At 35.7% G+C, this 14,979-nt stretch overlaps 5 protein-coding genes across 10 annotated transcripts in view; 1 reads left to right on the top strand and 4 right to left on the bottom strand.

The window, feature by feature from the left end:
* Positions 1-8,587, top strand: part of LOC105213727 (bestrophin homolog 1) — a 35,130-nt gene extending 26,543 nt beyond the window's left edge. For 3 of the 6 annotated variants that reach the window (XM_029040361.2, XM_054228663.1, XM_011186768.3), the window contains 5 exons: positions 1,498-1,737; positions 1,790-2,102; positions 2,600-2,698; positions 2,762-3,001; positions 3,092-8,587. In XM_029040361.2, coding sequence (XP_028896194.2) covers positions 1,498-1,737; positions 1,790-2,102; positions 2,600-2,698; positions 2,762-3,001; positions 3,092-3,690 — 1,491 coding nt within the window. In that variant the 3' untranslated portion in view covers positions 3,691-8,587. Of the gene's footprint in view, positions 1-1,497; positions 1,738-1,789; positions 2,103-2,599; positions 2,699-2,731; positions 3,002-3,091 lie in introns of all 6 variants that reach the window. The other 3 variants (XM_054228665.1, XM_054228664.1, XM_011186792.3) reach the window with 2 other exon arrangements.
* On the bottom strand, positions 5,985-7,052 carry LOC105213747 (brachyurin). Its single transcript, XM_011186801.3, has 2 exons — positions 6,745-7,052; positions 5,985-6,675 (listed from the first exon to the last, which is right to left on the bottom strand). The coding sequence occupies exons 1-2, from the start codon at positions 7,008-7,010 to the stop codon at positions 6,120-6,122; spliced, it is 822 nt and encodes a 273-aa protein (XP_011185103.2). The 5' UTR covers positions 7,011-7,052; the 3' UTR covers positions 5,985-6,119.
* Positions 8,204-9,193, bottom strand: LOC105213753 (serine protease 1). The gene is made up of 2 exons (XM_054228666.1): positions 8,894-9,193; positions 8,204-8,814 (listed from the first exon to the last, which is right to left on the bottom strand). Exons 1-2 carry the CDS (start codon positions 9,157-9,159, stop codon positions 8,256-8,258), a joined length of 825 nt encoding a protein of 274 aa, XP_054084641.1. The 5' UTR covers positions 9,160-9,193; the 3' UTR covers positions 8,204-8,255.
* A 327-nt stretch (positions 9,194-9,520) lies between these two features.
* LOC128921350 (serine protease 1-like) lies at positions 9,521-10,448 on the bottom strand. The gene is made up of 2 exons (XM_054228668.1): positions 10,206-10,448; positions 9,521-10,139 (listed from the first exon to the last, which is right to left on the bottom strand). The coding sequence occupies exons 1-2, from the start codon at positions 10,436-10,438 to the stop codon at positions 9,581-9,583; spliced, it is 792 nt and encodes a 263-aa protein (XP_054084643.1). The 5' UTR covers positions 10,439-10,448; the 3' UTR covers positions 9,521-9,580.
* Positions 10,449-12,115: 1,667 nt separating this feature from the next.
* LOC128921351 (serine protease 1-like) lies at positions 12,116-13,067 on the bottom strand. Its single transcript, XM_054228669.1, has 2 exons — positions 12,837-13,067; positions 12,116-12,774 (listed from the first exon to the last, which is right to left on the bottom strand). The coding sequence occupies exons 1-2, from the start codon at positions 13,061-13,063 to the stop codon at positions 12,219-12,221; spliced, it is 783 nt and encodes a 260-aa protein (XP_054084644.1). The 5' UTR covers positions 13,064-13,067; the 3' UTR covers positions 12,116-12,218.
* Positions 13,068-14,979: the final 1,912 nt, after the last annotated feature.

Below are 14,979 nucleotides of genomic sequence, written 5' to 3'. Positions count from 1 at the left end.
TTTTGCTTTAAATTTCATTTGCATTTGCTGTTTTTTTGTTTTTGTCTAATTTTCCGCTTGCGTTTTGTTTCTATACTTGTTGCCCTTATTAGTGTGTGCACGTTTTTGGCTCGAAAGTGTTTGCCACTTTTTACGGCAAGGTGTTCACATGAAAGTACAGTGGGCGCTAGCTAAAGCAAAGAGAAGTGGTTTAAACTTGAAAGCCAATAAAAGAAATGTCTCGCAAACATATTGGAGTACATATGTATATAAAATCTCTAAGTTGAATTATTAACTTTTCCTTTCACGACAATTTCCTGTGAGTACGCCCGAAAGTAGGCAACGCGTAATTTAAAATTTGTAGAGAGTAGTAATCGAATATTTTTGCCACTATCTCAAACTCACTTATTTTAAGGCAAACCATAGAAAAAATTAGTAAATTACCGATAAGGCTTTTTACGTTGTCTTTTTGACTATTAATGCTATGTATCTACGTCTGATTTTTTTGTACCTAACATTAATGATTTAAATTTCATTATTTTTTGTGTGTCAAACTTCACTAAAAAATCTACAAATTAAAGGTATTCATACATATATTTCAGTTATCAAATCAAAATATTTTTTTTTATTTCATTAGGACTTATGCATGTCAAAATTGTCTAACATTAACTTGATTATTTGTGTATATGTATTTACATATGTATATCTAATTTACTTCAATAATTTATTCTTCAAAAAATTTATTTCAGCCTGGCTGAAGAGTCGTAAAAGATAACGAACAAGTCCTCAATATGTAAAATTTTATCTGCCCATATGGCTAAAATCGCTCGAGTACTTGATACATTAGATAAGAGGTGACGAAGAAAAATATATAGATTTAATAATAATTTTTTACAAATATATTATGTAATATTTTTTTTTTATAAACCTTTACATACATACTTATTTCTATTTGATTGACATTAGTGAACTCTTATAAAAATATTATTGTTTAAAAAAAAATAGTTGTTTTTATATTATTTTTACATTTATCCACTACCTTAGTGTTAATGAATAGATAAGCATTTATTAAGTGGGCCAAACCAATTTAAGCACATATACTAAGTTCTTTCACTCTTATCACTATTCTTGAACATATCACTTTCTATTAAGGCTAATCAAATCTTATCAGAGTCTAGCACCGGTGTTTCCAAAATTATGACTTACGCTTTAGCCATCAATCATAACAAATCGAATGATATAAATAGTAAACAATAAGTTCTCCGAAAAGAAATAACCACTTCAAACAAATATGACGTGTTTTCATAAATAAACATAATATTTACAAATGTTCCGGTAAATAGAAATTTCCCAAAATTTAGATTTATTTCTATATTGATGATATAATAGGAAAAAACCTGCCAGCAATAATATCAACATTTAATAAAGATAACTGCATACTGCAATCTTTTATGAAACGCTTCTTGCGAAACTGTAAAATAAGCAAATAATCTCTATATTAACCTTTATTGATTCCAGGCCGCCTACTTGATCGTCGATGAGATGCACGAGGAGCATCCCGAATTGTTACGCGATCAGTATTGGGAGTGCGTGGTGCCCAAGGAGTTGCCATATACCGTTGCCTCTGAGCACTATCGGCGTGAAGAGCCCAAAGGTTCGGCGGAAAACTATAAAATTAAGAAAGAGGATGCCATGTACGCCAATATAGTACCGGGTGGTGGCAAGCGTGGACTCGTCGACGATGTCTATGCCGATTATGTATGCAATGATCATTCTTTTTAAATTTGATTATAATGATTTCCTTTTGTAGGAGAGTGTTGACACACCGATGGTGGAGCGACGTAAGAATCATAATTGGCTTGTACGCCAACTCTCGCGTATGGGTTCGATACGTAGCCAATCGACTTATTCATCGAATGGCATGGCGTTTAATCGTAATCGTCTCAATTCGGTTTACTCCAGCCCCGAGTCCGGCATACCGGTTAATATTTTACAGCAACAGCAACAACAAGCGCAACAACAACAACAAAGCCAAACAGGGCAAATACAATCGAAGCCGAGCTTTTATGGCAAGTTCGTGAATCGTAAATCGCAACGCGCACAGAAACAGTTGATTAAGCAGAGTAAGTTGGGGAAATGTAAATGATAAATATGATAAAAACGATATTAAGTGCCACTAAAAGTTAAGAGGGCAGAACATTGGTATTATAAAAAAAAGTTTTTAAGGCATACTTTTCCAATCTTAGTTTCCGGTATCAGACCTTTTTCAAAATGTTAATTAAGTTATTCACTAAAAATAGCTTAGAAAATCCTTTTTTTCAAATATAACGTTGTCTACATTTCGGTGTATCGAAGACACATACCATACTAAGCTTCTACATTTTCATAACTTCTAGTTAATTTTCGATAAGTCTTAATCGTCTTTATGTCTAGCATAAATTGACATTTACAACTGACAATAATTCCAATTAACCTATAAATAAATTTCTTCTTCGACTACTTAATTTTATATCGAGAATCCTTTACAAAATAACTTTCTAATATTTAATCTACACTTTTTTTCCGCTAATAAAACTTACTCACACACACACATACAAACGCATAAACCAACACTAAACAGACTCAAAGCTGAATGGTCTCAATGTCAATGTACCCAAGACACGACCACGTATACCCACGCCTGACGCTTCCAAAGAGTTGGGCGAAAAAGATTTCAATGGTAAGTTTATTGATCTTACTCATTTTGTTGCAGCACCAATACAAAATTTGAATGCACCCGTAGGCACGAAAACCGTCATTATGGCACCACAGTTGAGCACTCAAACCTCCATGTATCCCTACACGAGCACCACCAACAATCAGGATGGACCTGTTTTGGGCACACTTCTATTATCGCCCATTAAAGAAATGGATAGCTCATCTTCCAATAACACTTTGATTCCAGGACATCCGACAACAACCGCGTTGGCTCAAGCTGTGCTGCCAGCCAATTTGAAGGATGTGAACTTCGGTGTTGCCTCACGTGAGTAGCTCTACAAATTATTAATATTATTAATGAACTCTCTTTCTCTCAACAATACTTATTTATATTTTCTCTTTCTCTTTTACCCAGCAACAGCACCCGTTACCACAAATATCACGACACTGTCTTTCCCCTTCACTATGACCACCAGCTCGGCGGATTCAATGCCCACTGGCACACTAAATATCGTACCCATCGGTGCTACGCAAATGCCCACCATCACCACCACCGCCAGCGGTTTCGATGCTAATGATCTCATCACAACAATTCCCGTCTCATTGTCCATACAACGCTCGCCATCCATGCGCTCCATCAACGACTTTAGCGGCAATGAAAATGTGGACGTCGTCGGTTCGGCAGGCCACGGCAATGGCGTTGGTGGCTTGGTCGCGACCACAAATAATGCCATACTGACTATTAAGCCATTGAATGGCGGTGGCAATATTTCACGCAACAATAGTTTCAATGCCAATTTGAATCTAAATCTGCAGGACTCCTATATACTAGAGCGGAATGCATCGGTACGCTCGGCAGGACAACCGGTTGGCAGTAGTGTGACGGATGGCGCAACAACGTCGTCAGTAGAGGGTAGGACCGATAATGTCGGTGCCAGTGGCGCTTCAGCGCCCTCTACTCTAGCCAAGCGTACACCCGAACCGGCGAAGGGCACGAAGGAGGTGTATGTGTAGGGGAGAAAATGGCGACAACTAGTGCGACTTTGCGAATTAAGAGAGACTCTTACTTCTTCTTGCTCTTATTTATTGATTTGATTTAGGGATTGCTAGACTATTTATGAATTTGTAAATATGAAATTACAAGTTGTTAGCCAATTTTTATTCAATTACAGTAGAACATGCTGATCAATATATAATATGAGAAGTTGAATTATCTTAGTAGTGTAACAAAGCTAGAACTTTTATCAAATCATAAATAATATATATTAGACAAAAACTGTATAAATATATAATTTACTCGAATAGTATATAACGAAGATCAAAATCAACTATATATATATCTATATCTATATCTATATACATATGTATATGTAATAAGCTTTTACGAAACTCGCGCTATGCATTCCTTAACACTGGCTATAAAACAGTGTTTCAAGCATAGATTTCAGTCCTTTCAATTACCCCCCCTCAAAATATAGTTTATTACTTATTTAGTTAATATATTATATATTAAATTTTGTTAAATTACATAGCATTATATAAAAGCCTATGTATATATATAAAGTATTAAGTAATGATAATTATTATGAATATTAAGTTTAAACCGTTAATTATTGTAAATAAATGGAATCTCTACAAAAATCTAAAACCGAATGCAAACTTTTGTGATATTTGTCATATATACTTTATATATGCGGTATATATCTATATATATTCATATATATATGTATATATGTATACTTAGCCACATATGTATATACCAACGTTAAGAAATTGGGAAGCATTTGCTTGTATATGTAATAATATACTTGCGTGTTTTCAAACTATGATTACTTTTGAAATTGTTGAACAATCTTTATGTTATTTATGTTTATTATAAACACATTATATATCAAAATTGTTTAAAATATTAATTTTTAATTTTTTAACTGTAACTAATTTTCTATTAAACATTATGAAATAATAAAAACGTAGAGAAAGTAAGAAGACTTTGTTAATTCCAAGAGAGAAGAGAGTAAGTTTCACTTTACTAATAACTGCTGTACGCATTAGAGACCCAGCAAGAAAATTAAACAAAAAAAAAACAAGTAAGGAAAGGATTAGATAACAAATTCAGAGGGAATGAATTACATTAAAATATCTGAGAGATTTACCTATATTTTCGGTGAAAAATTACCCTACGGAACTGAGTTCTTCATGTTCTATATCAGGGGCCTTGAAAAGTCATGGTCCGATTTTGACAATTTTCCTCAACTGACGTCACAACTCAAATACAATATTTGTGTAAAGTTTTATTCCGCTATCTCCATTGGTTCCTAATGTATATATGTATTATAATGTGAACGAATCAGAAGATTTCAAAATTGAGATATATGGGAAGTAGGCGTAGTTGTGAACCGATTTCGCCCATATTCCACCCGTGTCATGACAAGAAAGTGTTATGTACCGAATTTCATTGAAATCGGGCGAGTAGTTCTTGAGATTTGGTTTTTGACCCATAAGTGGGCGACGCCAAGCCCATTTTCCAGTTTGTAAAAAATCTCAGTGCAGCTTCCTTCTGCCATTTCTTATGTAAAATTTGGTGTTTCTGACGTTTTTCTTTAGTGAGTTAACGCACGTTTAGTACCTTTGTATGGGAGGTGGGCGTGGTTATTATCCGATTTCTTTCATTTTTGGACTGTATAAACTAACGGCTAAAAGAAAGGACTGCAGAAAGTTTGGTTAATATAGCTTTATTGGTTTGCGAGTTATAAACAAAAAACCTATTTGGGGGCGGGGTCACGCCCACTTTACAAAAAAAATTACATCCAAATGTGCCCCTCCCTAATACGATCCTATGTTCCAAATTTTTTCATAACTTTATTTATGGCTTAGTTATGACACGAAGATATCTTAATTTTTACTCACGTTATCGCTTGCACGGACAGACGGACAGAAAGACATCCGGATTTCAACTCCACTCGTCATCCTGATCATTTATATTTATATAACCCCATATCTAACTCTTTTATTTCTTGGTGACACAAACAACCGTTATGTGAACAAAACTATAATACTCTGTGCAACATGTTACGAGAGTATAAAAATGCCAAAACAGGCTATATGTTCAAACAATGAGTTTAAAACCCTAACGAAAGATCTATGATCCCACTACCAAAATAAATAGTAGTGTTCTAAATAGTTAGGTCATCTCACGAAGAATAAAATTATACTAAAAGAAATCAGTCGACTATTAACTCTGAGTAATGTTCACTTGAATATATTACTACGACATTTCTACAATATTGAGTTTATTTCCTCGGCAGATAATTAAATTTTCGCAGTCATTTTATTTTGTTATTATTTTTTTGACTTGTCAATAATATTTAAGCTTAGATGATCACAAATTTTAAATTAAGGTAAAAAACACTTACATATATATTACATGCAGATTTATATAATTCTTAAGCAGAAATACCAGTTTTTTGTTTAATCCAGTCCAAGTAGCTGGTAACGCGTGTGAAGGCGGCAGGGTAACCCTTAGCACAACCAGCTTTCGAGCCGAATGAGGTCAAACCAACTAGTACTTTGCTGGATTCCAACACCAATGGACCACCGGAGTCACCATTGCAGGGAGAGATACCACCAGTTGTGGCGGTACAAATTTCCCCCGACGAAACCATGCCAAAGGTGCGTTTGCACACAGCATTAGATATAACAGTCATGGTAGCATATTGCAACTTAATGGCCGTTTCTGTTGTAGAGTCAGAGATACGGCCCCAACCAGAAGCGATGACACGTTCTCCTTCATATGTGGAATACGATGGTGTCATCTTGGGTAGAGCAACCGGCTGTATGGCGGCGGTGTAGGTTACAGTTGGTATGCGTATAAGCGCTATGTCGTTTCTACTTTGTCCACCCCACTCGCTATGGGTAATAATGTCATAATGGTCCACTGTATATGAAACGGCTGGACTTGTACGGTTTGTGCTACCAAGTTGAACTTTCACAGAACTCACTCTGAAAGTTTGTGTTGTATATTAATTATAAAATAAGCTGAGAATTGTAGTGTTTCAATCGAAAACTTACCCATCAGTGCAATGAGCAGCAGTTAACACCCAGTTTTTGCCAATCAATGAACCACCGCACAAGAATGTACGGGTGGCGGTAGACAATAGCAAACAAACTTGATAAGGAAATTGAGTCGCACCAGCGTCCAGTCCATTCACAATGCGTCCATCAAAGTTCTCATTCAACGTTGGCACATAAAGCTCGCGCTCAAAGATATCTTTTCCGCGTAGATCAAATGCTGAGGCAACGGCCAAACTGCAAGCAAGCACAATTATGAACTTCATTATGTTAGGCAGTGAGTTAGACAGAACTATGAAAGAAATCGTGAAAAGATTGTGTTTATATACATGGCAGTCCAGAGAGTCCTTGGTTATTTAGTAAGTAATGGCATTGCGAATGTCACATCGGTTTAGTTGCGCTTGTGCAATCATAAATATTAGTGTTTTGGTACTTTACACAAAATATCACTAACACGTCATTTATGATACCTCATACTAAGGTTTTATATGGTTTCTAACGTTCATTTAAAGTTTCCTTATCATACAACGGTATTATATCGTCACTGATAATAATGCCTCAATATCCGGCATTATTTATTGGAACGGTATGTCTTTTGATAGGAAATAAATACATGCCTCATTTGAAACATGTCTTTCATAAATAACGCTTTTAAAAAATTGTCAATTAGTATGTAATTGCCAATAAATTAGCCACCTGCTATGTCAATCGGAAATAGAATTCTTATAAATCTACGTAATTATTAATTTATTGGATATGAAAAGTATAAATTTAAAGTTAACACCGTTAGCTGTATATTGATTTCAGATTTTATCAGTTTTTTGTGCTAATAGACACAATATACCTAACTCTTCCGTATACTGATTTCGTATACTGAGTCCCTTTGAAGGTTGTATTGTTTCAAAAAGTTGAATATATCGATAAAAGATTAGTAATTATTTTACAAAACAAACCTGGAAGCAAACTACCTCTAATTGCTTAAGCTTAATTGAGTGTATATGAACAGCGAACTGTTTAATTAGTTTACTTGATATGTACAACTTATTGAGCTATTAGAAAACAGAACAAGGTATTGAAAGTAAGAGTTATCAGTTAAAAAACAATATTAAATTCATAAACGGATGCATACTGAAAGTTCTGTTGAAAAACAACAAGTCTCTAAATATAGGTCCATAGTTATTAACAAATTGGAGTTTTCAGAAGAGTACATCACTGGTATGTCATTACTTAGTAATGAAATTTCATCCTTTTAATCAAACAAGTGCCTTTCTGTTCAAATTCCAAAATACGGCTACTAACAAAAACACTTTACTTTAAGACTCCTTCGTAACTATCTGTGGTACATGGATTCCAGACTTTTAAACTAAATTCAAGCCCATTACAAACAACCACTCACAATAGTTACTCAGACATAATTGGAATAAAAACTAATCACCAATTTAAATAAAGTTTTTAAAACACTTTAAGCTTTTTCAATTTAATTTTTATTAAAACAATATTATGTGAACTCTTTAGGCGGAAATACCGGTTTGCTGTTTAATCCAGTCCAAGTAGCTAGTAATGCGAGTGAATGCTGCTGGGTAACCCTTGGCACAACCAGCCTTCGAGCCGAATGAGGTCAAACCAACTTGAACATTGCTGGAGGCCAACACCAATGGACCGCCGGAGTCACCGTTGCAGGTGGAGACACCACCAGTTGTGGCGATACAGATGTTGCTTGCTGAAACACTGGCATAGGTCTTCTTGCACTGAGCATTGGAGATAACAGTCATGATGGCATATTGCAATTTGGAAGCAACGGCGTTCGAAGAGTCAGAGGTACGACCCCAGCCAGAAGCGATAACACTATCACCTTCATAGGTTGAGTACGAGGAAGCAATGCTGGGCAGAGCAACAGGCTGAATAGCGGCAGTGTAGCTAACGGTTGGAATGCGAATAAGTGAAATGTCGTTCCTAGCAGTTATTCTGCTCCACCTGGGATGTACAATGATGTCACTCTTGCTGACAGTGAACGAGACAGCGGGCCTTGTACGAACTGTGGAACCAAGTAGAACCTGTACGGAGGTGGCGCTGTTAAGGAAAAAAATATATCACACATATGAATTGCGTACGATGGCAGCGGATTACGTTGTTTAAAGCGAAAGCTTACGTGTCAGTGCAATGAGCAGCAGTAAGGACCCAGTTTGCGCCAATCAATGAACCACCACACCAAGAAGTACCGCTGGGAGTTTTCAATGACAAACCAACTTGGTAAGGAAATTGATTCGCCGCAGCGTCTTTACCATTTGTAATGCGGCCATCAATCTCGTCGTCCACCACAGGCATAAAGAACTCGCGTTCAAAGATTTCTTCTCCACGAAGATCAAAGGCTGAGGCAACAGCCAAAGTGAATGCAAACAAAATTATCAACTTCATTGTGCTACGTACAGAGTAACGAAGAACTATAACAAGATCGCTTAAAGTTTGAGTTTATATAGCATTCCAGTGAGCCAATGACGACGGAATTTTGGAGCTTTTCGTATATCATATCAGTTTGATTTGGTTTGCGCGTCCATAAATCACTAAAGCTGTTTCAAAAATAGTCTTAATATATTTAAGGTCTCATATATTATATCTATCAATTGATTGAATAAGTGTGTTTATCAGGCAAACTTTCCATGTCATGGCAGCAGTATTAACTTTTCATAGTTGAATTGTTATTAGTTAAAACAGAGTTTAATTTCTTGCAATGTTTTGAAAAAGACATTCCCTGAAAACAAAAAATAAAAACTTGGCGTTTTATTGAAAGAAATATGCCTTTATTGTGTATTAAATTTCTACACTCAACTCTATAGTTCTAACCACTGACACCAGTGGTCTCCTTGATCCAGTCCAAGTAACTAGATACACGAGTAGAGACATCTGGCGCTGGAGCAGTGCAACCCTGCCAAGAGCCGAATGACACAATACCAACTTGCACATGCGACGAGGCCAAAACTAAAGCACCACCAGAGTCACCTTCACAAGTTGATTCTGCGCCTCCTCGTGTGGACACACAAAGTTTGGTTGGATCAATATATTGATTGAAAGAGTACTGGCACACCGCGTTAGAAATAACAGTCAGTTCGGCATACTGCAAATTTACTGGTTGTGTGCCTCCCGCATTGAGACCCCAACCAGCGACAATAATTTTTTCTCCCACGAGGTCGGAATACAAGGAAGCCTTAGTAGGCAAGCGAACACGTTGAATATCATCGGCGTACTCAATGCGGTCAATTTTGATTACAGCCAGATCATGTTCTAAATTTTGTAAGGTAAAGCCAGGATGGGCGATAATATCCTTTTGCTGTGCTGTACGTGTAACTCTAGGATTTGTGCGTATATTGCTACCAAGTTTGACAGTGACCGATGTTGATCTGAGATTTTAAGAACAGTTATATTCTCGACACTCATTATAAATATACATATATATTGATATATACCCAAGTGTACAGTGAGCCGCTGTCAAGATCCAGTTGTTGCTAATTATGGAACCACCGCACCAACCGTTATTTTCAGTTCCGCTATAAAATTGTAGTCCAACCTGATAGGGAAACTGATCAGGTTTCGCAGTGTCGCCATTGGAAATTCGACCACCAAGACCATCCTTTACTTCTGGCACCACGAAGGCCGAGGCGAACGCCAGAGTAAGTGACAAACAAATTATAAACTTCATTGTGTTCAACTCAAGAAAACAATGATCTGACAAATAATTGTCTAACCGTTTTTATATCGTTGTTTATAATTATTATTTTCAGAGCTTTTACTCAGTTTTGAGTGTTAAGATTAGGCTAAATTTAGCGAATCTTCAAGGAGGTTGAGCATGCAAGTTCATATTTGTTAATATATACATATTATATATTAACAATGGAACATTGACTTTTGTTGTCTAAGTATTTGATTATCTTATTAGATTTTTTAGAAAGTGACAGTTAAATTTTGTTTATATTCAGGAATATCATAAAAACAGCAAATATTTGCTTTCTTAATGTATGAGTTGCAATATTCAAATATCGTTGGGGTGTCCAACGATAAACAGTTAACAAATAGAGTTATGCACCTGCGGCCACTCACAACTTATCATGCAAAAATTTCAAGTGTACTCATATTTGGCAACATTTTATAGCGGTATCTTTTGGGGTATCGATTTTTTATACTCTCGCAACAAAAGTTTCTAATATAGTATTATAGTTTTGTCCACATAACGGTTGTTTGGAAGTCATAAAACTATGCGAGTTATATAAAGGGTTATATATACGAGGGCTGCTATATATATTTCTGGCCTAATAATGAAAATAGGAATATTCAAGTTATCGCTTGCATGGACGGACGGACAGACATCCGGATTTCAACTCCATTCGTCATCCTGATCATTTACATATATTTAACCGCATATTTAACTATTTTATTTCTTGGTGACACAAACAACCGTTATGTGAACAAAACTATAATACTCTCTTCAGCAATTTTGTTGCGAGAGTATAAAAATAAAATGTATGGATGTATGTGATTGGCGTTGCAACCGTTTAGCCGGTTATAGCCGAATCGACGATAGTGCACCACCTCTCTCTCTCCTTCGCAGTTCGGCGCCAGTTGGAGATCCCAAGTGTAACCAGGTCGCTCTCCACCTGGTCCCTCCAACGGAGTGGAGGCCTTCCCCTTCCTCGGCTTCCTCCGGCGGGTACTGCATCGAACACTTTCAGGGCTGGAGTGTTTTCGTCCATTCGGACAACATGACCTCGCCAGCGTAGCCGCAGTCTTTTTATTCGCTGAACTATGTCAATGTCGTCGTATAACTCGTACAGCTCATCGTTCCATCGTCTGTATGTATTTTGCTTTTTCTCCTAACTAAGAAGAGTGTGATCACACTCATTTTCACCAATATTATATATCGGTCGGTCATTCGATTGGTAGCCGTCAGAAATTGGTTTCACTTCGGATAACAATGGCAACCGTGAGTCCACTTCACGATAGTGTTATAAGCTGTTTAATTGAGCGACGCAAAAGTTTCTATATCGTTGATACATATGTACATCTACTAGTACTCATGATAGACCAAGAAATAGTCAAACCAGCGAAGGTTAAGGCGGGCTGGAAAAGTGATAAACACCGTTTTTTTTTAGATTTACAATTATTGAAGTGGTAGACCTAAACTTAGATATGTTTCGAATAAAGACAAATAGACTCTGACAAAACAGACTACACAGGCTCATATAAGTATACGTACGGTAACGATTTTCGTCCAATATTTAAAAAAATATGAAAAACGTTGTTTTGTTTTCACCATTTGTTCAAACTAATTTATTAATCGATAAAACGTTTAATAAACCACCTTCAATCCAAAAAATCAAAATATTTACTCAATAAATATATTTACTTTTATTCATACAAATTTGATTTAATTACGTACGAAAATTCAACATACATTTGTATATCAAGCAGTACAGAAATATTTTCTAATCACTGACACCAGTGGTCTCCTTAATCCAGTCCATGTAACTAGTTACACGGGTGAATACATCCGGTGCTGGAGAACTGCAACCCAGCGAAGACCCGAATGACACAATACCGATTTGCACGCGAGACGAAGCCAAAACTAGAGGACCACCAGAATCACCATCACAAGTTGATTCGCCATTTTGTGTAGCTACACAAATTTTAGTTGGATCAATATATTGATTGAAAGTTTTCCGGCACAACGCATTGGAGATTATATTTAGCTCGGCATACTGTAAATTTGTGGGTTGTGTACCAGCCGAATCGAGTCCCCAACCAGCAATGATGGCGCGTTCACCCACGAGATTAGAATACAAACAAGGTTTAGTAGGCAAGCGTACACGTTGAATATCTTCGGCATATTCTATTGGGTCAATTTTGATTACAGCCAGATCATGTTGCAAACTTTGGAAGTTAAAGCCAGGATGAGCGATGATGTCCGCTTGCTGGGCTGTACGTGTAACCCTGGGATTTGCGCGTACATTGCTACCTAGATAGACAGTGACCGATGTGGAACTGAAATTTTAAGCAAAATTATATTCTCGAGTCTTATTATTTACACATTCTCTTGAACATACCCAACGGTACAGTGAGCCGCAGTCAATATCCAGTTGTTGCTAATTATGGAACCACCGCACCAGCCATTGTTTTCAGTTCCGTTATAAAATTGTAGTCCAACTTGATAAGGAAACTGATCGGGTTTTGCAGTTTCGCCTTTAGTAATTCGACCACCAGGGCCATATTCTGGTACCACAAAGGCCGAGGTGAACGCCAAAGTAAGTGCAAAACAAATTATAAACTTCATTGTGCTAAACTCAAGTAAGCAATGAAATGGGATGTATTTGGACTAACGGTATTTATAGTGTGTTCATTTATCTATTTTGCCCATTTATTTGTAAGTGTTGAAATTATGTTAATTTTAGAAATCTTCAGTCTGAATATGCTGAAGTGTTTATTTCTAATATAGACTTACTCCAACTTATCTATGGGATATTGTTTTTTTCAACTGAAGTATTTGGTTATCTAATTTACTTTTTTAATTGGTGGCTGTTCAAATTTTAACGTAATCAGAAGAGATGAATACTAAACATACCAACAAACTTAGATCATCTTAGTAATAAACACATACTGAGACTATCAATTCGTACAATTAGCAAATACGATGAAAAGTGTGACATCGACGCTGTTTAATAATCTCTAATAATGTTATCTACCCTCTTCAGCTCAGTTTGTATCTCTCTCACTTTCATCCAGTCTCGTTTTAATTACTTTAGAAGAGTACTAGTTGTTAGTACCAGATACAGGAATAATAAGAAAATGGCATTTTAAATATATATTTCAAGATCTTATCCTTTCTGTATGGAATCTGGTTCCAAAAAAATTTTAAGTGGATTTGTATTAGTCCGAAAAAACTAGAAAATTGTATAGTTTGCCTTATCAAATTTGTGACGTCACATAACAGTTTGTTGATCCGAGCACATTTATCTTTTTCCCAACTTTTCTTTTATTGACCTTGATTTCAATTAACGAAAATGAAATTTATTAATTTCTTACTATCTTTATGGGGTTTTCCTGGTTATAATCTAATCACTTTTAACAAATTCGAGAACGGTTATCAATCGTCACGTCTTTAGGCGTAAATAGATTCGAGCGTAATTTGTAGATAATGCATTTACCAAAATAAATAACCATTAGAGGTAAATTTTTAATGCGGCACTTCAGTTATTATTGATTTACAACATTTGAGATTAAAGCTCCAGTAGGAAGTTAAGGAAGGAACCCTGACCAGCTGGCTAGCTAATCAATCGCAAATTAGCAAGAATAAATAAGTTTGTTGATATCGGTGCTGTTTCTAATAGAGTTCTGGAATGGGTTGTATATCCATTTATAACTTAAGAAGCCTTAAAAATTTTATTGATTGAAATATGTACGGCTTATAATAAACTCACATCCATAGATCTTAAGTTAACTAAAATTGATATTTTCTAAATCGTAATTCTGTGAAACATATATGTATGTATTTAGACACCATTATGTAGGCGTATGAATACGACTCAAAACTTGTTGAATCATCCAGTCTCTTCACCATATTTATATAAAAAGTAGAAATACAAGGCAACTCTTTTGCTACTAGTATGTCCATTAGCTTCATAGATATCGGCTAATACTGGACTGCCAACACGAGAATACACCACAATACATCATGCAAGAACGATCAAATCTTCATATTTTCTGAGCGATCAATTAACAATTGGCACATTGCTCAAAGAAACATCGGATTACTTATATTCTGCAACTGTTAATCTTTAGTTTTTATTTTATACAATTAATATATCTCAAGTACTGGCACTTATTTATACAACAAGTTTCTTAAGATTTTGATATCACATATACATATAAGAGTTCTGCGTAGGTCTAAGTTTGGCTGTAGAAGAACATTATTATTAATAGTTCGTGGTGTCTTTAAATTCTATATTCATTAAGAGGCGAAAATTTAAACCAAATCCCAAGTAAAGGAAAAAAGCACAATAAGATCATAAGCTCACTATTACTTTCTAGAAATATAATTTTTTAGGACATTCCAAAGTATAACAATTTCCGATAAGCTATATAAATAGATGGGAGAACTCAGAAAAAAGTAGGTCTAATCATAACACGATCATATGATGCCTACATACCAATCGCTTATCTTTTTTAAGACCCTTTCATAAGTTGATTTAG

This window comes from Zeugodacus cucurbitae, chromosome 4 (genome assembly GCF_028554725.1).
Source record: "Zeugodacus cucurbitae isolate PBARC_wt_2022May chromosome 4, idZeuCucr1.2, whole genome shotgun sequence".
NCBI classification, from domain to species: domain Eukaryota; kingdom Metazoa; phylum Arthropoda; class Insecta; order Diptera; family Tephritidae; genus Zeugodacus; species Zeugodacus cucurbitae.
This window is presented reverse-complemented; position numbering and strand designations above follow the sequence as displayed.

Excerpts from the sequence above, each read along its gene's own strand:
- LOC105213747 (XM_011186801.3), bottom strand. The coding sequence starts at position 7,010 with ATGAAGTTCATAATTGTGCTTGCTTGCAGTTTGGCCGTTGCCTCAGCA. Across the intron at positions 6,676-6,744 it reads GCTGCTCATTGCACTGATGG|AGTGAGTTCTGTGAAAGTTC; the intron begins GTAAGTTTTCGA and ends ACAAACTTTCAG.
- LOC105213753 (XM_054228666.1), bottom strand. The coding sequence starts at position 9,159 with ATGAAGTTGATAATTTTGTTTGCATTCACTTTGGCTGTTGCCTCAGCC. Across the intron at positions 8,815-8,893 it reads GCTGCTCATTGCACTGACAC|CGCCACCTCCGTACAGGTTC; the intron begins GTAAGCTTTCGC and ends TTTCCTTAACAG.
- LOC128921350 (XM_054228668.1), bottom strand. The coding sequence starts at position 10,438 with ATGAAGTTTATAATTTGTTTGTCACTTACTCTGGCGTTCGCCTCGGCC. Across the intron at positions 10,140-10,205 it reads GCGGCTCACTGTACACTTGG|ATCAACATCGGTCACTGTCA; the intron begins GTATATATCAAT and ends TTAAAATCTCAG.
- LOC128921351 (XM_054228669.1), bottom strand. The coding sequence starts at position 13,063 with ATGAAGTTTATAATTTGTTTTGCACTTACTTTGGCGTTCACCTCGGCC. Across the intron at positions 12,775-12,836 it reads GCGGCTCACTGTACCGTTGG|TTCCACATCGGTCACTGTCT; the intron begins GTATGTTCAAGA and ends TTAAAATTTCAG.